This window comes from Pygocentrus nattereri, chromosome 16, assembly GCF_015220715.1.
Source record: "Pygocentrus nattereri isolate fPygNat1 chromosome 16, fPygNat1.pri, whole genome shotgun sequence".
Classification (NCBI taxonomy): Eukaryota; Metazoa; Chordata; class Actinopteri; order Characiformes; family Serrasalmidae; genus Pygocentrus; species Pygocentrus nattereri.
Window position 1 is genome coordinate 3,446,706 of NC_051226.1, and position 25,929 is coordinate 3,472,634.

General features: G+C 38.0%; 1 protein-coding gene across 1 annotated transcript; it reads right to left on the reverse strand.

The window, feature by feature from the left end:
* Nucleotides 1-9,711: 9,711 nt before the first annotated feature.
* Nucleotides 9,712-24,902, reverse strand: cdx1b (caudal type homeobox 1 b). The gene is made up of 3 exons (XM_017719582.2): nt 24,370-24,902; nt 13,899-14,047; nt 9,712-11,180 (listed from the first exon to the last, which is right to left on the reverse strand). Exons 1-3 carry the CDS (start codon nt 24,803-24,805, stop codon nt 10,983-10,985), a joined length of 783 nt encoding a protein of 260 aa, XP_017575071.1. The 5' UTR covers nt 24,806-24,902; the 3' UTR covers nt 9,712-10,982.
* Between the last annotated feature and the right edge of the window lie 1,027 nt (nt 24,903-25,929).

Consider the following 25,929-nt stretch of genomic DNA (forward strand, 5'->3'; position numbering starts at 1 on the left):
AGATGCAAACTCCAAAGTTCTAGGTAATTATTTCAGTTAACATGATGGTACGTTTCAGGACAGATTAAGTAAATTACACTAAAAAGCTAACCAGGTTCTAGATATTAACTAAGTGTGAGTTATAAACTCCGAAATGGTAGATCTTTATTTATGGTAAATTATGGTAAGTTCTAAGGCAGTTTAATTAAAGTACACTGAAATGCCCAATAGGTTCTAGATATTAAGTGGATAAGTGTGAGCTACAAACTCCAAAAGAATATATCGTTATTTATGGTATATATATTAATTATGGTAATTTCTAAGGCAGTTTAATTAAAGTACACTGAAATACCCAATAGGTTACATGCTTTATTGCTTTTGTTTCTGATTTATTTTCCTGCCAAAATGTGACATTATAGTGAAATTAAATGTGTTTGTAATTTACCAGCTTATTCATCCAAAATGATAAAGCACCGTATTATATCCTCTATTTTAGTCATTGGTACCACCACTTTACCCAAAATAAATATGTTTGGAGTTTGTATCTCACACTTACCCATCTAATATCTAGAACGTAAGACACTGTAAAAGAAAGCATTGCCCATAAACTGTAGTGAGATCTGCTGTAATGTGAATGTGAGTCATTAATAGTTTACGGGTTCAGCCAGAGGTTTGTATACACTATAATTATATACTGTAATATAGTTTAAGCGATTAGAGCTTCTTTACTTTCTTTACAGTCCTGTTACTCTGACTGCAGTGTAGCTGTAATAAACTCAACTCTGAACACACTTAATGACCTCAGAGCCGACGGGCTGATAGGAAACTGCATTCAGCTGATATGATCTTCACACATTGACAAAAAAACCTCATTTAAACATCTCACCGTCTTCACCCTCTCAGAAAAAACACTCATCTGTATCAACTGTTCTAAATCAATGTTCCTGTTGATTTTCACTTAAGCTGACTCTATACACCAAATCGCTGCTGTCGGGACAAAACCTCATACCTCCATTTTTTATGTTTTTTAATTGACATAATCTGACAACACTCGTTGCTTTTTATGTTATATGTACATTTCATGATGAATGGAGCAAAAGAAACGGCCCAAAATGACTTGGGAAAGACGTCTGGTTCCATTGACTTCCATTAAAAGTAAAGTAGGTTTTTTCCTTCTCCTGTAAAGTTACTATTTTGGAGATACAAGGTTTTGTCCCAACAACGGTGATACACACACACACACACACACACACACACACACACACACACACTCGCATATATATATATATATATATATATATTTAGATAGATAGATAGATAGATAGATAGATAGATAGATAGATAGATAGATAGATAGATAGATAGATAGATAGATAGATATACAGTACTGTGCGAAAGTCTTAGGCACCCAAGACACATTTTTAGAATCTATTTATTTGTGTAGTTTGTACATATATAGATACAAACTCTACATATATATATATATATATATAGCCCAGTATTATATGTAGTTAAAAAGCAGCTCCTGGTTTGACCAATCAGTGCTTCAGTAAATTGAGCTCATGATGTAATTGATGATATTAACGATTCTCTGTGGCGGCTGTGAAGGTGTCCAGGAAAAATATGGACCCGAGAAATTCTTGTTACTTTTTATTGTTTTTCTGTTTATTTGAATTATGAATACGACTTTATTCTAATGTATATTGTGATAAACTCACTGCTGAGGGAAACTGGTTAAAATTTGCTTAGATGCCTAAAACATTTGTACAGTACTATGTGTATATATATATATATATATATATATATATATATATATACACACACAATCACTTCCCAAAAAATAAGTATTTCCAGAATGGTCACTTTACAGGAGAGTCCAAAAACTTTCTTTACTTTTCATGCAAGTTAATGTAAAGATATTTCCAAGGATTTTCCAAGGAATTGCGGAGCCTTTGTAATGGTCCAATCATCATCAAATTTCCACACAATGTAGAGAACAGCTGCTGTGTTCAAATGATATAGAAAATGAAAACTGAAAATAATGGAGATGCTTTTTTTTTCTTTGGATAGCAACAATATGCAGGTACCATCCATCTGGAAAAATGAGCGTAGTTTAGCTTTAAACTCATTTATTAAAATTATTCCACCAAATCTTTAGTATTCATTCCACAATTAAATGGTTTAAGACGTAAACAGAGTCGTTCAGAGTGGTTTGGTGTGAAATGCGCCGATCTAGAGAAATTTACCGGGTCAGAACTGTTCACAGTGGTGGTGATAGGAACCAGACGTCCACCTCTAAAAGCTCCTTCACAGAAAGTTTGCAGGATATCTAAAACATAATGTGGTTATTAACAAGTAGACATTGACAGTAACTAGTTTTATTTACTCAGTAACACCTGCGTCAGTGAAATTCTGATGGATGTGTATTTTTGCTGAGGATGCTAATATGTTTACATTTGAAATAAATAAAATGATATTATGTTTACTTGTACTCAAGTGTATTAATAATTACTGCTTTCCTCTCAGTTGGGAGCTTTAGCACTTTGTTTTAGAACAACGTAATTTCCAATGCATCTTATTACTTGCTAACTTCCTTTCAAAGTGGTCTGTTCCACCTTAAGTGGTGCAGAGCAGCAGTTCCACCTTGCTGCTCCGGTGCAGGATATTTTTGAAAAGTTACTCAGTGCTTAATTATGTGTTTGAGCTGCTCTACTCAGGCTGTTTTTTTTGGAAATATGCTTTTTTACTGCAGTAACAACACATTTACTGCAGGACAAGTTCAGGTCGCTCTGTCAATGAGTAATACAGGTGAACATCACCTGTGTGCAAGAGCCAGAACCAGCTACTGTTCACTCACTGAGCTCTTCGTGAAGTCACTTCACTCAGTCAGTGGCTTGTGGTTTTGTTATTTTCTTAGGATAGAAAGTGCTGTTCAGAATATTTAAGTTGCTTTTTAAGTTCAACTGAATAAGATACTGAATAATTCATAGTAGATATTTAAAAAAATCCTGACAGATACAGAAAATGTCACAGTAAATACTAAACAAATCATGGTGATCGCTGAATAAGACCGTGGATACTGAATAATTCATAGTATATACTAAATAATACATAGTAGTTCCTGAATGTTTCATGGTAGATACTGAGTAATTCATGACAAATACTAAATTACTTATAGTAAGTACTGAGAAATTCATGTTAGATACTGATAATTCACGACATATTTTCAATAATTTATGGTAAATACTGAATAACTCATAGTATATCTATCTATCTATCTATCTATCTATCTATCTATCTATCTATCTATCTATCTATCTATCTATCTATCTATCTATCTATCTGTCTGTCTGTCTATCCATATACAGATACTAAATATTCCACAGTCAACTGTCAGTGGGATTATAAGAGAGTGGAAGCGATTGGGAATGACAGCAACTCAGCCACGAAGAGGTCAGCCATGTAAAATGACAGAGTGGGTCAGCGGATGCTGAGGGGCATAGTGCACAGAGGTCACCAACTTTCTGCAGAGTCAATCACTACAGACCTCCAAACTTCATGTGGCCTTCAGATCAGCTCAAGAACAGCGTAGAGAGCTTCATGGAATGGGTTTCCATGGCCGAGCAGCTGCATCCAAGCCTTACATCACCAAGCGCAATGCAAAGCTTGGAATGCAGTGGAGTAAAGCGCCGCCACTGGACTCTAGAGCAGTGGAGACGTGTTCTCTGGAGTGACCAATCACGCTTCTCCATCTGGGAATCCGATGGACGAGTCTGGGTTCGGCAGTTGCCAGGAGACGGTACTTGTCTGACTGCATTGTGCTGAGTGTAAAGTTTGGTGGAGGGGGGATCATGGGGTGGGGTTGTTTTTCTGGAGTTGGGCTCGGCTCTTAAAGCTTCAAGAGATTTTGGACAATTTCATGCTCCCAACTTTGAACAGTTTGGGGACGGCCCTTTAAGAAGGAGAAGATTAAGAATGGGATCTCATTCAATTTCATATGATGTGTGAAGGCAGATAAGCGAATACTTTTGGAAATATAGTCTATAACCCTATAAATAAATAAGATAAACAACAGCAACAAGCTGATCAATACACTACTGATCAACAGAATGCAGTGTAATACGACTGCATTTGAAAACTTCAGGTCTAATACAGACACGCCTCCATCAGTGAACACAAACCAACAGACAACGAGACTGTCAGGCTAAACAAAACTGAATAACGTTGCTGAGGTTTTGAATGGCAGCTTCCCTGTTTATCCTCATTGCCTTATTACTTGTTATGCTCAGTACTAATTACTCATAACGAACTCATAACGAGTCTTAATGACGAGTTTATAGATGTGATCAGGAGTGAAGCTTGTCTCTTGGAGAGACACGTACAGGCATAATTAATGGTTATTGATAGTAACAGATCGTTAATGAGACTCACATAAGAACTTGTTAGTTCTCATATTAGTTGATTATCAGTGTAATAAACAGCAGTTACTACATAGTTATATAGTTAAATATACTATAAACTAATGAGAAACTACATTTTCCATGAACAGCCCTAAAATACTAGTAAATAGTAAGTATACCAGTATATCAAAGGTCAGTATATCAGTTATTAATGAATAACTAATGCTTTATAAACAGTTAATTAACATGTCAATGATGAGTAGCTAATAATTTAGCAACATAATGAATCATGTATTAATCTTTCACTTTATAATTTAGTGATCTTTGCAGGCCTTAGTGTAAAATGTGATCTGTTATTGTTTTTATGATGTTATCATTAATGTAAATGGTGTAGTATAATGCTGTGGTGGTATGTGTAGTTTTATGATGAAATGCCAGCAGTGTGCATTAACAGGTTTACCCGCCCAAGCTCGGCCACTTAAACAGCTACAGCTCTATTGTGATCCGATTACTTTACAGCTTTAGTGTTTATTCAGAATAAATCTCACCATTATAGAGGATATTGTGGGGGGGGGGTCTATTGTAAATGAGAGTTTATGGTAAAACTGCCCCATAAACGCAGCTATATAAGTAAGATTGTCCACTGACCGGGCAGCCGGCTTTCAGCGCAGAGAATCCAGCGCATGCCTTGACTGAAGAAATTCATAATTAATCTGACGACTACAGTAAGAGCTTCAATCTAAAGCTATAATTTCATCGCTTATGTGAAGTTCTAAAGTTCTATCACTCTCAAAATAAAGCGCAGAAAATCACATCAAATGAAAATGTGTTTAATTAGATGTAAATCTATTATAATGAGTTACTGTCAAAGTACTGAATCTCATTAATTAGTGGTTGATTCGTGTTCACTGTTTAAAGGGTTAAATGGTGAAACGCTAATGTGCTCTAATGTTCTCTCCGCAGGTCCGTCCGTTAGGAACGGCTGTAGCGTGCATGTTTGTGTTTCTGTGGTGAGGATGTCTTTATGACGTGCTCCCCTAATAAACTTTATGGCCTCCTGAGAAGAAAAGCTCCATCCTGCTGTTTAACTGTTAATGCTCTGTTTGCCAAAAACACAGAACTGGCCAGATACTCCATGCACCGGTCAGTAAGGCACTTTAAACAGTCCTTATTGGAAATCAGGTTTTCAGGGTAAATTGTTACACGCCTGAATGATTTGAAAGAAAAGAAAAGAAAAGAAATGAATATAAAAGAAAAGAAAAGAAATTAAAAGAAAAGAAAAGAAATTAAAAGAAAAGAAAAGAAAAGAAAAGAAAAGAAAAGAAAAGAAAAGAATGTTCTAATGAGCTTCTACTCTTTGATTTGAGCTGGTTTTATCTGTTCATCGTTGCGAATGAATTTTAAAATTGGAATTCCAGCGTTCTCTTTGTCTTTGTTCTCTTTTTTGTTTGTTTGATTTTGTTTTCTTTCTTTTTTTTCTTAATTGCAGAGTCCAATCCAGGGAGTTTGGCTGTAAAATGGTTGATGGTAAATACTCAGTTTTTACAGTGGTGATAGGGACCAGGGGTCGCCATGACTAGACAGACAGACAGACAGACAGACAGACAGACAGACAGACAGACAGATAGATAGATAGATAGATAGATAGATAGATAGATAGATAAACAGACAGTTAGACAGACAAACAGATAGCTAGATGGACAGACAGACAGACAGACAGACAGACAGACAGACAGACAGATAGATAGATAGATAGATAGATAGATAGATAGATAGATAGATAGATAGATAGATGGATAGAAATGACCATATAAAACGATTTTCCTCATGTGTCCACTATATTGTTGATTACCAGCGTTAAATTACAGTTAAACTCGACATTTTTAATGAATTTACAGCAAACAGAGTTAAAGTTGGAGTCTGTGTGGTGGATCTACTGAAGTTCTGAGTTCTGGATTAGAGTTTATTTCTGGGTCGACACGCCCAGCAGTGACCAAAGGTTGGCAGCAGCGTCATTTACGATTTACTAGCATGCATGTGTGATGATCAGAGACAGGAAATGAGTTTCTCAGAAGAATTACCCCATACCACTGAAACATTCCTCCGTTCTGGTGCAGAACCTGCTGCTCCTCAGAAGGAAGGGTTCTTTTTGAAGATTCCAGGAGAACATATTTCAGTCTAACTTAATTTAAACAGTTGCTTATAGATAAACTGAATCAATGACTGTGTGATGAGCATAAAAGGAAAAAAATACTTCTAGATTTCATTTACAAAATTAAAAATGTTACCTGATAATTAAACCGCTTAACAGGACAGGGCCTGCCAGGGGCCCCAGAGTTTTAGTACACACTTCTATAGCCTAAGAATGGCTCAATCAGTTTCCTTGTAGTTACTGAATAATATTCCTTATTGTGTAATCAGTCTGGAAATTTATAGGGTTGAAAGCCAAAAAGTGCCAAAACAAGTGGTCATAGACTTAATTTTGGTTCCATAAGGTTTGCACTGAAGTCCCTGCAGTTATGGCTTTAGTTTGTAATAAGTCAGAGATTTTAAGGGGTTAAATAAAATGACATGAGAGAAATGTTTTTATAGTTGAAACTTTTAAATTCAGCTCTACAGCATTGCAGCTATAAAATATTACTCAGTAACGTGGTTGGTTAGTGTAGTGGGCAACACCTCTGCCTTGTAGACTGGGGTTCAATACCAACAAGAGTCCTTGGGCAAGACTCCTAACACCGCTTTGGCCTACCTATGTAAAAAAAAAATAATCAAATTGTAAGTCGCTCTGGATAAGAGTGTCAGCCAAATGCTGTAAATGTAAAATTACATAGATTACAATCCATTCTATTTACAACCCCATTTCCAAAAAAGTTGGGATGCTGTGCAAAATGTGAATAAAAACAAAATGCAATGATGTGCAAATCATTTAAACCCTATATATAATTGAAAATAAGACGAGGACAACAAACCAAAATTTTATAGTTTTTTTGAAAAATATTTGCTCATTTTGTATTTGATGCCAGCAACACGTTCCAAAAAAGTTGGGACGAGGGGGCAACAAAAGGCTGGTAAAGATGTGTAATGATAAAAAAAACACCTGGTGGTTGATTGACAACAGGTCAGTAACATGATTGTGTGTAAAAGCATCTCAGAGAGGCGGAGTCTTTCAGAAGTGAAGATGAGGAGAGGTTCACCAATCTGTGAAAGACTGCACCATCAAATAGTGTAGCATTCACAAATAATGTACCTTAATGTAAAATAGCAAAGACTTTTGCCTTCCACCATCTACATAACATGAATCTGGAGAAATCTCTGTCTGTGAGGGACAAGACCAAAAACCAGTATCTGCTGGCCGTGATCTTTGGGCCCTCAGGCAGCACTGCATTAAAAACAGACATGATTCTATAGTGGAAATCATTACATGGGCTCAGAAACACTTCTGAAAACCACTGTCTGTGAACACAGTTCATCACTGCATCCACAAATGCTGTTAAACTCTAAAACACAAATAAGAAACCAAATATAAACAAGATCCAGAAACGCTACCACCTTCTCTGGGCCCGGACTTATTTAAAATGGACTGAGGGTAAGTGGAAAAGAGTCCTGTGGTCCAATGAATCAAAATATACCATTTTTTTTGGAAATAATAGAAACTGCCTCCTCCTCCTCTGGCTAAAGACCACTCAGCTTGTTATCAGTGCACTGGTCAAAAGCCAGTGTTCATGATGGGGTATGGGAGCATTAGTGCACATGGTATGGGTGACGTGTTCATCTGTGAAGGCAACATTAATGCTAAACAACAAATGTAGGTTTCGGCAACATCTGCTGCCATCGAGATGACGTCTTTTTCAGGGAAGGCCTTGTTTATTTCAGCAAGACAATGGCAAACCACATTCTGCATATATTACAACAACACTGGTCTATAGTAAAAGAGTCCAGGTGCAGTCCCGCAAGCAGTCCAGACCTGTCACCTATTGAAAACATTTTGGCATCGTGAAATGAAAAATTTGACAAAAGAGACCCTGAGCAGCTGAAACCAGTCAGATCCTGCATCAAACAAGAATGGCAAACACTTCACTTTCAAAACTACAGCAGCGTTTCTTCAGTTCCCAAACACTTACAGACTGTGGTTAAAAGAATATGTGATGCAACACAGCGGTAAACAGGCCCCCGTCCCAACTTTTTTGGAATGTGTTGCTGCAAATGATTCCACGTTAACTTAAAGTAAACTAGTTTCTGTAAACATTTCAGTCCACAGAACAGCGATTACTAAGTTAACAGGGCAATAGTCTCTGTTTTATACTGCATTAAAAATATCGAATGACGTTTTCAGGGCCTTCTTTTCAACTTTAACTCTCTCACTGTTACTTGCTCTGCAAATTTCTCAGTTAACCAGGAAACTTAAACCTCAAGGTCAAGCCAGCCGAACAGAAGAGGTGATGTACATTCCTACTGGACAGTCCTTTCTGTTCATCATAAAGCACTAACTTAGCTCCTCACTGATGCTTTGTGCATATTCATCTTCAGCACTCAGCTTCATGTTCTTCAGAGTGTCTTCCTCAGTGTGAGGTTTATCAATAATTAATTGACCATTTTTTTGTCCAAAATACTCTTAGAAGCTCCTTTTAAACTCTTTTGGTGTAAATGTGGTTCAAACCGCTGAAAGGGTTGAGTGCTGACGAGTGCTGACATCACAAGGGGATAAAGTAGGCGTGTCCTTTGGCTTCATAATAAAAGTAGCACTGGCAGCAACAAATATTTACACATGATATTGTTTTGCTCTGAATAAAAACCTGATTAGGCTTTAATAAGGTCAGTTACTGCAAACAGGATAAAGAAACATGATTATTGGTACTAAAACATTGTAAAGTCTGACTTTCTCGTCAGTGAGCGTCAGCGGGAGGTTCTCTCAGATGGGCAGATGGGACGTGGTGCTCTGTTTGCTCTGAAGCTTGTCTCGCTGCCCTTTGGACGCCGCGCCCTGGCTGGTTGGTAAACAGGCTTTACTCGGGCAGCGCTGAACTGTGATATTCCTGCTGCTCCTCCTGCATCTCTCTCTCCACCACAGCGCTGATAAGAGCACCAGACCAGGATCAGTATTGAAATGACTCTCCTCTTACCCAGCATGCAACTGTCTCTTATCCAGCCATGTCGTTACGCTGTGCAAACAGGCCGGACTCCTGCGTGAACCACAGCACTGCTGGTTCTATCTCTGCTTCCCTCCTTCTATCTCTTCTCGGTCCACTCGTTTGAATTAATGCCGTGTCGGAGCAGAAAGCACGATGTTTGGGAATGTAGCTCAGCTAAAAATGAACCCTGCACAAGCAGCAGATCCACAGCAAAGCTTTTATTACAAATTACTTTGAAAATATACACACATTAGGTTCCAGCACTTGAATTAAAATAATTTACAAAATTTTTCCGCCCATTGAATGAGTCGCGCAAAAGTATTATCAACAACACAAACAAAAACAGGCAAAATGACAAACGATAAACCGTCATAGCGACACTTTTCTTTCTTTTGAAGTTTCCTCTTGATAGGTTTCAACTTTTTCGCAGAATGCGCAGCTTATTGCAGTTCCTTTTCATGGTTAAGCACAAGTGTTCTCAGGTGGGACTTCTCAGCGGTCAGTAAAGCTCAAAACGAGGAGCAACTCCTCTGTAGCGGGCCAGGCGGGTGTACAGTCGGACATTAAAATGATAGACAACATTTTCACAGGCGTTCCCCTTAATGTGAATGCTGGAGATTGCTTGACAGCTCCACGTGGTTTGAGGCTTGAAGCTGAAGTTGGCTTCCTACTTGTTGGCTTCTTTTTCAAATTTTCCACTCCACCACAATGGGTGCGTGTTCATGCACTCAGTAATCTGATCTTGATCGGATTTCTGAAGTTATACGGCCATTCAAATGGCCACGTAATCACCATAGTCTGATCTACTAATCTGATTAAGAAATCTCGTGAAGAGGCTGGATTTTAGCTCAGCAGTCAGATTTCTCACTGCTGTGAACTCTTACTCTGATTTCTTTCTCTCAGTCCGAGCAAGCGCGAGATCAGACAGTGGATGTCGCGAGACGCAGCAAAACACAGCTGGAGCGGCGCTGAAACCAAACACAAAATAAAGGGTTCAAATTTTCTTCGTCTTCTAGATGATGTTTGTTCATATTTCCAGGTAAAGCGGCACAATATTAATTACTAATTATTATTTATTGGCTGTCTGTAAAGCAGAAATCTGATTACTGCCTGACTCCTGTAGACGCAGAGTTTCCCCATTATCTGATTACTCAAGATCATGTAAATGCGTTGATCTGATTAATGACAACATCTGATTTTGTGCAGTTATCGGATTATTGAGTGCAGGTAAACTTGCTCAGTGTGACTGCTGTGCCATTTACGGTAGAATGGAAACAAAAGAAGAAGTTGGCGAATAGGAAGTCAACTTCGCTAACACGTGTGATAATTTAGGCATGCAGTTAGCATCATGCTAATTGGTGGGGTGCTCTATTACTTGTTAGCTATGCCACATTTGGCTGATACAGTTCATTTAAAGCAAAGGGGGAAACCAGAGGAATGTTCCAGAACTATCGCTTTAAAGCTGCCGCCTCTCTCAGTACTCCTCTTTGATAGTCATTGGCATGGAGGACGATACGAGGCCGCCGCTGCTGCTGGTTACCATAGCTGCGTTGCTGGGGATGGCTGAGCTGGGGGGGGTGGGGGTGGTGGTGGACGCTGCCTGAGGCTGCTGGAGCTTCTTTTTATTGATCTTCCTCTCTTTGGCTCTTCGGTTCTGAAACCAAATCTTCACCTGAACCCGAAAAACAAAACAATCAAATGGTCAGAGATTGGACCACGGATGCAATAAAACAGAATATATTTGGCAAATTTCAACAGTATTTACTTTTTATGGCTATTGGCTTATGAAAGATTAATACAGCGGTGCTTGAAAGTTTGTGAACCCTTTAGAATTTTCTAGATTTCTGCATAAATTTGAACCAACACTTCATCATATTTTATATAAGTCAAGTCAGCTTTATTGTCAATAATACAGGACATACAGAATATAGAAACCGTGCTACTCTCAGACCCCATGGTGTAGCAATAACGTGAAATAGACGGTAAGTGATACTTTTTTAAGCCCACAAATGGGGAAATTCCACCTCCGCATTTAACCCATCCATGAAGTGAAACACCACATACACACTAGTGAACACACACACACACACACACACACACACACACACACACACACACACACACACACACTAGGGGGCAGTGAGCACACTTGCCCGGAGCGGTGGGCAGCCCTATCCGCAGCACCTGGGGAACAGTTGGGGGTTAGGTGTTTTGCTCAAGGACACCTCAGTCATGGACTGTCAGCACTGGGAATCAAACCGGCAACCTTCCGGTCACAGGGCCAGTTCCCTAACCTCCAGCCCACGACTGCCCCTAAACAGGAAAAGTGTGAATTTAAATAGACACTAAAAAAACACTAAACACTAATCATAAAAATAAACATTAATTGTAGAAAAATAGAATAATAAATATATATATATATAAATATAAGAAGGTCCTGAAATGAACACTAAAGTGACATAAGGCACATACAGACTAAGGTCTGAGGGTGTAAATAGTGCAATTATACAAGTCCTAAAAATAGACAAAGGGAAGCAAATTAAACAAAAATATTAGAAATGATCCAGTATTACAGATCTGTACGTGGTAAAAGTAAGTGAACCTGTAGGATTAGCAGATCATTTGAAGGTGAAATGATGTTCAGAGAAAAGATCTAATTACGTCTGGAAAGTAAAAACTATACATACACTATATAATATGTACACATATACAATCTTAAGCTCATTTTAATCAATAGAATGATCATGGTTGTATTCTAGTATTGTAGGTATTATAATAAAACTTTTTAACATTAAGATTTAACATTAACATTTAAATGAGATGCGTGAGTCTGAAGAAAATATTTAAAAGGTTAAAGAACCTCTGCATGTTAAAGATGTAATAAAGGGTAATAAAAACAACACGGGTGCTGTTTATCACCCACAGTTGCGCCACTACTGTTGTGATTGTTCATCCTTCCAAAGATTTTGGTAACACTGAGCTAAACCGCTGGTCTGTGGGCAGTAGTGACGCCAGGACGGCTGTTTGGGTTGAGCAAGACACATGTGCAGGTGGGCCAAACCTGCAGCCAGCTGCTACTTAATCTAATGAACATCTGCCGTCCACTGACCAAAAACTTCAGCTTGCTTGGAGCGACTTGGCATGCATTTCTTTTTTTTGTTTGTTTGTTTTTAAATCTGTTCAGGTTGAATGAGCCAATGGGTAATTGATAGTATTTATTTTATATCTGTTGAATTGTTGAATAAACCAACTGTTTTCAGTTTTTTTTCTTTTATTTGATGAGCTTCTGTCTCATTCTGATTTTGAAACCCTTAACAAGCACCTCACCCTAAAGGTTGTTGGTTAAATTAGTATTTTGACTGATCAGCATAGAATTTTAAATGAGTCACATACTTTTTAAATTCATATTTATTTGGCTTATTTCTATCCCCCAATCATATCACCACTGCTGTTTGCGCGTCCTTTTATTGACCTTTTATTAAACGCTCGCTCAGTCCTTAAGATACTTAGTCCTTATGACACACAGGTTCTAATATCCAATGTTATGGAAGTACATAACTTTACAAAAAGTTATTATTTTTATTATTATTATTATTATTTATTTACTTATATTTTGGTTTTAGGTCCTTCTACTACCACATCGACTTGCTGGATACAGTAATACTTGCTCCACAACTTCATCATTTACAACCAAAGCCCTGCCGAGAACCTTTACACTGGTAAAGAACCTCTATAAAAGTAATAATAACAATAATTACATTTACAGCATTTGGCTTACACAGGTAGGTGAAGGAAGTGTTTGGAGTCTTGGCGTAGTTTAGGGTGGGTACCCCAGTCTACAGCGCAGCCTGCAGAGGTGTTATCCACTATACTGTACCACTACTACACCCACTCCTCCACTACACCATACCAACCACATATAACAAATAAATTATATAAATGTTCTTCTAACCTTTTAAAGGAACTTCATGTGTGTCCCATTAACAGAAACATTTTTTTTGTAGGAAACCAAAAGTGGTTCTTCTCTGGTATCACTCTAAAGAACTCTTGTTTCATTGTTAAGTTGTTGTTGGAAACAAATTGGTTAAAATCTTGAAACAACCAAAAGAGAATGATCCAATCAGTGGTGTTTTCTCTGTGGTATCTAGGCAGATACGATCACGTCAGCTCTCTCAGTGGTTAGGACTTCAGGAGCCAAACTGAAGGCCTTACATGTCAGTTTAACTGTCAACGTAATTAGGAAGTGATGAAGGAATCAACTGATGGTTTTGATGAACAATTTCAAGAGATAAAGCATCAGTGTAGCTTGTCTGGAAGTTCTACATAAGTCAAGGGGATAATGAATGAAATGGGACTACTGCTTTAATCTGATAGGAAGCCCCAGACTGACCTGTCTCTCTGAAAGGCTGAGGGCTGTGGCCAGTTCTGCTTTCCTCCTGATGGTGATGTATTTGCTGTAGTGGAACTCTTTCTCCAGCTCCAGGCGCTGATGGTCCGTGTAGACCACCCGGTACTTATCTTTGGTTCTGGTCTTTCCACCTGACAAGAGAACAACAAAGAACGAAAACAAAATTCTGAATCAGTGTCGTTATTCACCGAGTTCTGACATCAACGTAAATACAAAGATAAAAAAACATAAAACAATATCATTCATATAAATACAAACAGTACACAGTGACGTACAGCAGCAATATAAATCCTTACTATAAAACTTTGAATGATGACTTAATGTGAGAGATTAGGTTTATCTTATAATGTGAGACAGTTTAGCTGTAGGTTTAATGTAAGATTTAAGTTTAGGTTAAGCTTAGTATTAAACTTTAGATTTAGGTCAAACGTAAGATAATTTAGGTTTATGCTGAGATCATTTTGGGTTTAGGCTTAATGTGAGATAGTTTAGGCTTAGGTTTAATGTAAGATTTTAAGTTTAATGTGAGATAGTTTAGGTTTAACGCGAGAGTTTAGGTTTCATGTGAAAGTTTAGGTTTAATGTGAGAGTTTAGGTTTAATCTGAGACTTTAGGTTTAGATACATAGATCAAATGAGAGATAATTAAGTTTGAATGTGAGATAGTTTAGGTTTTGGTTTAACATGAGAGTGTAGGTTTAATGTGAGGTAGTTTAAGTTTAGGTTTAATGTAAGATAGTTTAAGTATAGGTTTAATATGACTGTTTAGATTTAATGTGAGAGTTAAGGTTTAATGTAAGAGTTGAGGTTTAATGTGAGACTTGGATCTAGATTGATAGATCAAATGAGAGATAATTAAGTTTTAATGCGAGTTTGTTTAGGTTTTGGTTCAACATGAGAGTTTAGCTTTAATGTGAGATAGTTTAGATTTTGGTTTGATGTAAGAGTTTAGGTTTAGTGTGAGAGTTTAGGTTTAGGTCTGATGTGAGAGTTTAGATTTAATGTGAGAGTTTAGGTTTAATATAAGAGTTTAGATTTAATATAAGAATTTAGGTTTAATATAAGAGTTTATATTTAATGTGAGAGTTTAGGTTTAATATAAGAGTTTATATTTAATGTGAGAATTTAGGTTTAATATGAGTTTATATTTAATGTGTGAGTTTAGGTTTAATATAAGAGTTTAGATTTAATGTGAGAGTTTAGGTTTAATATAAGAGTTTAGATTTAATATGAGAATTTAGGTTTAGATCAAATATGAAATAATTTAGGTTAATTGCAAGTTAGTTTAAGTTTAGGTTTAATGTAAGATAGTTTAGGTTTAGGTTTAATATGAGACTTTAGATTTAGATCAAATGTGATATAATTTAGGTTTAATGTAAAATCATCAATGCTTCAGGTTTATGTTTAATGAGACATTGTTTAGGTTTAACATCGAGTGGTTTAGCTTCAGGTTGACGTTTAATAAATGTGGGTTTAGGCTGGTGCTTCACTGTTTGCTATTTAAAAGTGGATGTTGACTGTATGGAAAGGTGTAGCGTTCAGATGAGGTTCTCTGTTTTGGGGAAATAAAGACTACACAGTGAACATATTGTGCCACGTCTTTGCTCCATTTATCAGAGCCGTAATTAAAAGCACACACATAAAGAGGCAGGGCAACATGTCCTGAGCCTTTTTTGGATTGGCTCCGTATATCAAACTCCATTTAGCCTGTCAGCAGCAGAGTTGAAGCTTAAGTGCTCCTGCAGCAGCTGGGTTAAACATTAAAGCGTATGTCAGGAGGAGGAGAACGCCAGCCGAAGGGAGGAACTGTGGGTCATTAGGCCGTTCGCCTGTGAGCCTGAGAAACACTCATTATACCTCTTAATCTCTCTAGTTAACATTCATTCAGCCAGGCGCCTGCTGTGATGAGCTATCTGCGCTAATTTAACTGTTTGCGTAGAAGAGCTCCTCCTATGGCAGTATGCCTTCAGAGACGTGCGTCCCGACCAGCTACAGTAATGGGATGTGGCTTTAATGTTTGTAACTCTAAAAGCACCATTGTTTAATATCTATACGTTCAATTTACGTAATTACATGAATATAATTATATTATTACACAGTTATTACACAGTAACAGAACATTAGTGTAATATTTGATGAACATTCTGTATGCACTTCTGACTTTGTTTGCAAAAACATGACCAAGAAACAGCAAAGCAGTTTTTTCTTTCTGCAAAACTAGACTTGAGACTTCATTCAAATATCTCCTCTTCTACGTACAAACATAAATGTGGTATGGATTGAAGTTTCCAATCTACACTTCTACACTATCCCGGCTTCTCCACTTATTTCAGTGAACTGTGAGGCAGAAACAATTCAATAGAATGTAGGAAGAGGCAAGACACCTAACCCCCAACCTAGTCCTTGAGCAAGACACCTAACCCCCAACTGCTCCCCGGGTGCTGCGGATAGGGCTGCCCACCACTCCGGACAAGTGTGCTCACTGCCCCCTAGTGTGTGTGCGCTCACTAGTGTGTATGTGGTGTTTCACTTCACGGACGGGTTAAATGCGGAGGTGAAATTTCCCTGTTGTGGGACTAATAAGGGTCTCTTAATCTTAATCTAATCTTCATTATCGTCATAAACACTTTAAATACCATTAATAAGCAGTTATAACACATTAATAAATGTGTTGGAGAAGACAAATTAAGATCGTTAAACATAAAAATCTGAGGTTTAGCAGTATAAATGAATGTGAGTTAGCCATTAAGCAAACAGGTCACTGTTACTCTTTTTATGTCTGTGGTTTAAATGCTCATTAATGATTTTAAGGTCTTTATAACCTGATTTTCAACCATTTATGACCACTTTATAAGGGTAATCTTGTTTTAAAGTGGTAGCCAGACTGTAGCTTAAGAATAGCTTAGTCAGTTTGCATTGAAATCCCTGCAGTTACTGAATAATAAGCCTTAGTCTGTCATCAGCCTGGGATTTTAAGGGGTTCCGGTAGTTGAAGAGTTGTGTTGACTTTCAGTGCCACCATTTCATCCCCCTTTTTCCTCCGTATGGTGAAGGATGTCGTCCACTGTGCTGTGATGATCTGTTTACTGTTTGTGTTGATACCTGATTATCAGGTGGTTTATTGTTCTCGATCATTGGCTCTGAGGCCACGGAGGTCAGAGATGTTGAGATGTTTCAGTTTCAAACGAATGCAACGTGATTGAGAAGTGTGGATATGATAAAGTTGAACGGCCTCAGAGCGGAGTTAATCTGTAACACCGGCCGTAAAATTCCCGTCTGGGACAACAAGATAATGGAGCTTAAATCTGGGTTAGAAATGACCCGTCTGAACCAACTGAGCCCATTAAGAACGGTCATTTAGGACGGCAATGCCAAACAGTCCTAAATCACTCTGACCGCCTTTATTACATAAATCAACACTCCACACACACTTAAAGTCCTTCATGAGAATTAACATTCATCAAGACGTCGTTTGTCAACGTCACACCTGAGGAGAACCAAAAAGCAGCGTAATCTGCTCAGCTTTTCTATCTCTACATCACCTCAATAATCCTGCCGTCTGACGCCGACTGAATAGAAACATTCAATTCAGCTTCAAAAGAGTAAAGAGTATTGCATGTCAACAAACTCATACTGTAAATATTAATGGGTCTACATAACAGTGCCTGACTGTGTTCTCCTCATTAATGGATGTTTATGTGATTGTTGGGTTTCCAATACTTCTCAGAAGCTCTGAATCACCTGTCATATTCATAATTTCTCTTAAGTACAATTATATATATATATATATATATATATATATATATATATATATATATATATACACCGATCAGACACATCATGACCACCTCCTTGTTTCTACACTCATCGTCCACTTTATCAGCTCCACTTACTGTATAGCTGCACTTTGTAGTTCTGCAGTTACAGACTGTAGTCCATCTGTTTCTCTGCAGCAGCACTGCTGTGCCTGATCCACTCATACCAGCACAACACACACTAACACACCACCACCATGTCAGTGTCACTGCAGTGCTGAGAATGATCCACCACCCAAATAATACCTGCTCTGTGAGGGTCCATGGGGGTCCTGACCACTGAAGAACAGGGTTCAGAGAAACAGATGGACTACAGTCTGTAACTGTAGAACTACAGAGTGCAGTTCATCCATCCATCCATCCATTTTCTAAGCCGCTTCTCCGTCAAATCAAATGTAAATAAAATGCCAAAACAGAGGACAGATAAGAGAAAAGAAAAAACAGAAACAGCAGATAGAACCATCCAGGCTGGAGAGCATCTCCTCAGGTGGACAGTTCAGAGAGAAAAGCTGAGGTGAGCTCTTCGTAGACCTGGTAGACCCCTAAACTGCCCCCATCACATAAACAGCACTTAAAGCTTTCATCTTTAAGAAAGAGGAGAACATCAAGCTGCTTCAGATCTGAAAACATCCATAGGTGTTTCTGTCCATCCTTCCACTGTGAGAAGACCACTCAGTGCTGTGGGTCTGAAAGGACGTGTAGCTGATCAAGAAGAACCTCACTGAGAAAAGGAGACGGACACACGGAACAAAGAAGCTGAATGATGGACTGACCGCCCCAGAGTCCAGACCTCAACACCACTGAATGGGTTTAATCACTTCAGAAAATCATCAACCAGCTTCTCAGACTGAACTTTGGTGGAGTGTCTGCAGGTTCTTTGAGGAACTGAAAGTGCGTCTACTGAAAAGAGCCGTTGCCGTCTGCGGAGGCTTCTGTAGTTCTGGACAATTAGATAAGATAGTCCAACCGTTAGTTCCAATGGCACTATCTTTCTGCTGACCAACAACAGAAAATGGACACATTGGATAACTTCTATAGGATCGTATTTGACCTGCAGACTCTGAAGAAGAGAGCGACCACAGGACTACATCAAAACCTAAACCTCTAAACCTGTCATTGAGCTTTTCACCTAAACAAACCAAAATCAGCCAGAAACCAATAAAATAACATCCAATAAAGAAGATGTGCTGTGAACCACATTCAGCTTCATCTGGAAAACACCGAAAAAAACTCAAGCTCAACCTGAAATTCACACAGTCTTATGGCTCTCTCTGTGATAATGCAGTAAAGTTGGCTTTATGCTGGACATTTTGCTTGATATTCAACTTTCTGTCCTCAATTTCTCATGAAATAAATGTCCAAATACGACCAAGCCTACATTTCCCTTCTGAAAGACAGTAAACAAAGTACATGGAAATATATTTTTAAAATGTCAGATGTTAAATTTCAGGGAACATAGCATAAATGCAGGTAAACGATGCTTTAGTCATTGCAGGATCATCTTCCTTAACACCTTAAAATCTCAGGCTCATCACATGTTTGAGATATTTTTAGGGTAAAGATGTTTGTAATGAAACTTTGGGCCCACCGGTGGGCCCTGGCCTTTTTAGGGGTTAAAGAAAGCCACACCTCTTTGCTTTACTTTGTTCTTTTGTTGTATTAAAGCTGCAGAACGCTGACAGTGTGTTTTGGTGGATCTCAGCTACGATGATCTACAGTTCAAACTTATAACCAACAAAGTTGCTTAACAGGTTCAAGCATGAATAACTTCATATTTGAATTATAGTTACTTGATTCACACTTGTGCAGCAGGTAAACTCAAACAGCCCAGCTGCTATAAAAGGCTTCCATTTGGCTGCAGTGCTCTACTCTTACGAGATCATGAATTAGTCAGGTTAACTTGAATCGACGGTCTTTCTTGTGTAAATGAACATTTCATACAGCAATAAATCAGCCATTTCTGAAGACTCTAATACCGTAGAGTGTGTTTGCTGTTCTGTTAGCGTTTATGGCTCCAGATTGAACCGATAAACCTGAACACAAAGCACCATCATCAACACAAACTTCACTTTCAACACGAGAGCAGGTGCAGAAACAGTTTACCAAGAGAATTATGTTCAGAAATGAGAAAAATGAAAGTTTATTAAGCACTTTCCAGAAAATGGATGCCTTGTAGATCAAAATCTTCTGCACAGCCCGTTCAGTGTTCCTTTATATTCTTGTTAAGCCAATAGCTGGTAATTAATTAATCAAGCCAACTATTAATTACCTGCTCATCACTACTTCCTTAAGGTTTATTATACTGTAATACTGCGATACATTGAGCAGGTCCTCTAATGCTCGGATTAAGCCTTATTGCGACTAAGGCCAAGAAATAAAATACATTTTAAATGTATTTCTAGTTATAGTTTTAATTTTTGGCTCATATTGCGTTACATATGATATGTATCATGAATGTGGATGTGTCAATAATTTTAGCTTGAAATTAACCTGTGCCCTTTGACTTTTAGAAGTAAACAATGGTCAGATTAAAGATATAAAGATATTTGTGTGTTTGTTGTGCTTGATTTTAATGACTGTAGAGAATGAAATGTGTCTATTGAACGGACACTTTAGCCATTGGCCTGATGTAATGTTGATGAGTAGATTGCGTAGGTACTGATGCGTTGGTGCTGTTTTCGTGGCAAATTTATAATATAGTGTTGATTATATACCAAATATCAAAATATCAAATAGCACTAATAAACTGGCGTGAGCATGTTTTATATGAAAAGCACACAGTTTGCCTGCTCACTGCTTACCCCTTTCAAACCCGTGACTAAAAGTGATTGACTGGTCATCCCAGTATATTTTTGACTATAAATCAGTGATAGAGTGCACATTCAGCCCAAGCTCAGCTTTACAGTAACATTAGTAATTCATACAAATGTTTAGTGTTTAAGATCAGAAGAAACCTCATATCAGAAGAAAACCTCATATCTCCATTTTGGCTGTTTTCCATATTTTGACATAATTTGAAAATACCTGATGCCCTTTACTTTGTTTGTAAATTTCATGATGAATGGACCAAGCGAAACGGTCCAAAATGGCTTGGCAAAAAGGCCGGTTCCATTGATTTACATTATAAGTAAAGTAGGTTTTTTCCTTCTCCTGTAAAGTAACAATTTTGGAGATAGGAGGTTTTCTTCTGACATCAGCAATATGCAAAAGCATAAAAACTCAAGAACTAGAAACTAGAAAAACACATTTGTAATGAAAAATCAACAAAACATACAGAGCAAAACAATTTAAAGGAATAATCTGAGCAATTCACCACTTAACAGCTGTAAAAGTCAGGGAAGGCCTCTGTTTTCTGTGTGTACAGATCTGGGATCATGTTTCTCGGCTCCGTCAGTGGACTTTTCACTTTATGTTCTCATCGGTGGTACGAGCCGTATTGCACTGCACTACTCACATTTCTCAGCTGTTCTCCGCATCACCCTCCAGAAGTTGTTTATAGTATTTCAGCACGAAAATCAAGAAAATTATTTCTTTTTCCTTAAAACTAAAAAAATCTGCTATCGAAAGTTTCAAAGTTTTAAAAAGTCAGTGCTGGAACTGAACGTGTGCTGTCACATATTCAGGACTTTGTATCTGTGAGATGACATGTTTAGCCCTCTGATTGGCTGCCAAGTGACAACAGCCAAAACAAAATGCACTTAAAGTTGATCTGTACATATTTAGTAATTAGAACTGCACTGTAAAACATGATAATCGTACTTTTTTGTTTCTAGATCTAGGAACACACATGACTGCTTGTATATTTATGCGTTTCTGAGGTAAACTTAGTGAAGATCAGCAAATTTGGATCAAAGTCCTACAAACTGAAGACTTTTTATTTTTGGAACTCCAGTTTTTTTGGTTTCTGTTAACCTTTAGTTTTATGAACTGTGTGCTTTTCATATAAAACATGCTCGCGCTAGTTTATTCACGCCATATTTTGATATTTGGTATATAATCAACACTACATTATAAATTTGCCACGAAAACAGCACCAACACATCAGTACCTACGCAATCTACTCATCAACATCAACATTACATCAGTATCTGTATATCAACATCAACACGTCTAGCGTATAAAAGCTGAACTCGGATTGGCCAATGGCTAAAGTGTCCGTTCAATAGACACATTTCATTCTCTACAGTCATTAAAATCAAGCACAACAAACACACAAATATCTTTATATCTTTAATCTGACCATTGTTTACTTCTAAAAGTCAAAGGGCACAGGTTAATTTCAAGCTAAAATTATTGATACATCCACATTCATGATACATATCATATGTAACGCAATATGAACCAAAAATTAAAACTATAACTAGAAATACATTTAAATTGTATTTTATTTCTTGGCCTTCTTGGCAATAAGGCTTAATCCGAGCATTAGAGGACCTGCTCAATGTATCGCAGTATTACAGTATAACAATCCTTAACGAAGTAGTGATGAGAAAGTAATTAATAGTTGGCTTGATTAATTAATTACCAGCTATTGGCTTAACAAGAATATAAAGGAACACTGAACGGGCTGTGCAGAAGATTTTGATCTCCAAGACTCAAATCCTTCGAAAGTGCTTAAGCCACTCTAATTACTGCTTAATAATTTAGTGAGTGGCCGGTGAATTACTAGACAGGTTTAATAAACGCATTACACTGTCCTCCTCGAATGAAATGCTACCAATGTGTTTAAATTTGATGCATTTGTTCTCCGAACTCTGAATACACTTTAAAAAACTTTCACACCCTCCAGCTAAAAGGTGAGATCAGCGTTTGAATAATCAGTGTCAGTTATCAATACGATTTATCATTAAATATAGAGTTCTGGACACATAAGACTCCTGATTTTCAACCAAACAATAGAAAATCCACATTTAATTGTGATTAAAATGATAAAAATGACATGTAATCAAACAAATCTAATGTTTATTTGTTGTTGTTTCCTGCTGATGTTCCTTGTAGGTATAATTATACCAAATGTCAGGACTTCGGACCAATCAGAACAAGTTCTGTGGGGTTTTTCCTCATCACAGAAAACAGATGGGGCTTAAATGATCTAATCTCTTCTCTTTACCCCGTTTATTAAACTCACCTTCTGATGAAATAAACTGGAGTTTTAATAAACAGTGGACCCACTTTATTCAGATTAACATCAAGCGATCTACTTTTGCAGTAATATAACCTGTAAAGAAAGTAGCTGTGGCTGTAAATGTGCATCATTTGTGATCAATGAAAAATGACGTGTATTGTAGGTCATTAAATCAGGCCACAAACTGAACCTGAGAGACCGGTGAGTTTAACTATCAGCTCCAATAAATCAGCTGGACTGTGAACATTTCTCACACTGACCGTTTAAACTGACACATGCCGACCGTCTTTATTTAAAGTCTGATTTCATATCAGTTCCATATCAAATACAACTAACATTTATTCCCCGTTATTTACACTGTTTATTTTTCCTCAACATGCAAAGTTTAGAGGATGTTTTCGACCAAATTCCCTCACCTGCCTTACAAATAAAAAAGTATATGAATGTCTACTTTTTACATTACAGCTCTTTGCCTCTACCTGTGCTTCATTCTGTGTGGCCTGTGTTACCTGTGGTACTGTGCTTGTGTAAGTCTACCTGAGTTATCTGTACCTGAGTTAGCTCTACTTCATTTAGCACTACCTGACTCACCTAGGTTAGGTTTGCCTGGGTTAGCTCTTCCTGAATTAGTTTCACTTAGTTTAGATCTACCTTGGTTACTTTTACCTGAGTTACTCTACCTGGGTTAACTGTACCTGAGTTACTTTACCTGGGTTAGCTCTACCTGAGTTACTCTACCTGGGTTAGCTCTACCTGAATTACTCTACCTGGGTTAACTGTACCTGAGTTACTTTACCTGGGTTAGCTCTACCTGAGTTACTCTACCTGGGTTAGCTCTACCTGAGTTACTCTACCTGGGTTAGCTCTACCTGAATTACTCTACCTGGGTTAACTGTACCTGAGTTACTCTACCTGGGTTAGCTGTACCTGGGTTAGCTCTACCTGAGTTACTCTACCTGGGTTAGCTCTACCTGAATTACTCTACCTGGGTTAACTGTACCTGAGTTACTTTACCTGGGTTAGCTCTACCTGAATTACTCTACCTGGGTTAGCTGTACCTGGGTTAGCTCTACCTGAGTTACTCTACCTGGGTTAGCTCTACCTGGGTTAGCTCTACTTGAGTTACTCTACCTGGGCTAGCCGTACCTGAGTTTTGCCTACCTGGGTTAAGTCTACATGATTTACCCCACCTGTGTTAATGCTACATGAGTTATTCTACTTGGGTTAGTTTTACCTTGGTTATCTCAACCTGATTTACTGTATCTGGGTTAACTTTACCTGAATTACTCTACCTGGCCGAGCTCTCCTTGGATTAGCTTTCATTGAGTTAGCTCTATTTGGGTCAGCTCTACCTAGATTAGCACTATCTGAGTTACTCTAGCTGGTTAGCCCTGCTTGTCTTACCTCTACCTGCGTAAAGTACCTGTGTAGCTCTACATGCATTTGAGTTCTGGTGAGGTGGTTAGGATTAGGTTAACAGCTGTGCCTGGGCTGATCTACCTGTGCTGCTTTACCTGGGTTAGGAGGCGCTGTGTTCCGTCTCATCCATTCATAGGGGTTCCTGCGGGGGGCACTGGGGGAAAGCTGCCCCACTGTTGGGGGCAGAAGCCCAGGGGGCTGCACTGGGGAAAACTCAGGTGGGCTAAAGGCCAGGTGTCCAGGGTTCGGGGCAGGTGGAGCAGGTCCTGTGCTGTAGGGCGCCCAGTCCTCTCGCGTAGGGTAACCTGGGCTCCAGGTGCCAGTCTGAGCCTCGCTGCTCACACCTGGCACATGATGATGATGATGATGATGGTGGTATCCGGTGAAGTCCGAGTACTGAGGCGCAGGCGGAGGTGGGGGAGGAGGAGGAGGAGCGGGGACGAAGGTCTGAGGGTTCAGGTTGAGGCCGGGGTGTCTCCCTGAGTTCGCGTACATGCTGCCGTCCTTCTCCAACAGGTAACTCACGTACATGGTGCCACCTTAGGGCTCCAGCTCATACTGTGCGGTTCTCCTCACCTGTTACCTCTCACCTGTACCTGTGTGCGTAGCTTCCTCCAGTGGACCTGAGTGAAGACTGCCAGCTACAGCCTGACCTTCTCTGCTGATAGCACTGACGTAGACTTTATGACTTTATGACCCCACCTCCCACACCCCCCACCCCCACCCCCATCACCCCCGCACACCTGGGGGCAGTTTCCATTGAATATGGCCTCCTGCCCTCCTACAGGAACTGATGTATTAGTTGATTTACTATTATTTCTCCCAGATGTGATACATAAATACATGGAATAATAAAGTAAGTTATTTATTTAGTTAAAATTATGTCTACTAAATAGTTTTAAAGTATTAATAGTATTTGATAGGAAGGTACTTTTTCACTTCACTCAAACTACTACTACTACTACTACTAATAATAATAATAATAATAATAATAATAATAATAATAATAATAATAATTCTAATGTATTTATTTTTAAATTTTTACTTCAATGTTAATAATTAAATTATTGGATAGAATAAGTAATAGGAGAGCTTGCATAAAAGTTATGATTAGTAAAATCATGTTTTATGTAATTGTGTCTTATGAATTATTATATTTTTAACTGATACAGTTATAGAGTGAAACTGATAACTGATAAATTAGCTGATACAGTGCAGATTGAACTATTATCAATTAAACATCAAATGTAAACTGATGGTTTATTCACAGTTTAGTACTTTGAGTAGAATAAGAAGTTATGCCATGATAAAGTCACAGTCATTTTTATGGATATTAAAAGCTAACTACTTATTTACAGAATTCTTTTCTTGTGAAATTTCTGTTAATAGTGAGATCTGATGGATTTTTATGATGTAAAATTATTTCCTTTTTATTCAGTGTTGTTTTAAACTGTTTATTGTTTCTTAATAATTTTGATTGATGATGTATTAATATTTTAGCTCTAGTGAAGGTTGAATGAAAAAAATCTCAAAAAATATATTTTTTGAAAAAATATTATTTGTGGTTGTTATTGATTATTGTACTACATAAAACTGTATCAGTGTAATTACATAAACACTTGTCATCTTTCTTAAACTAAAGTTATTGATTGTCT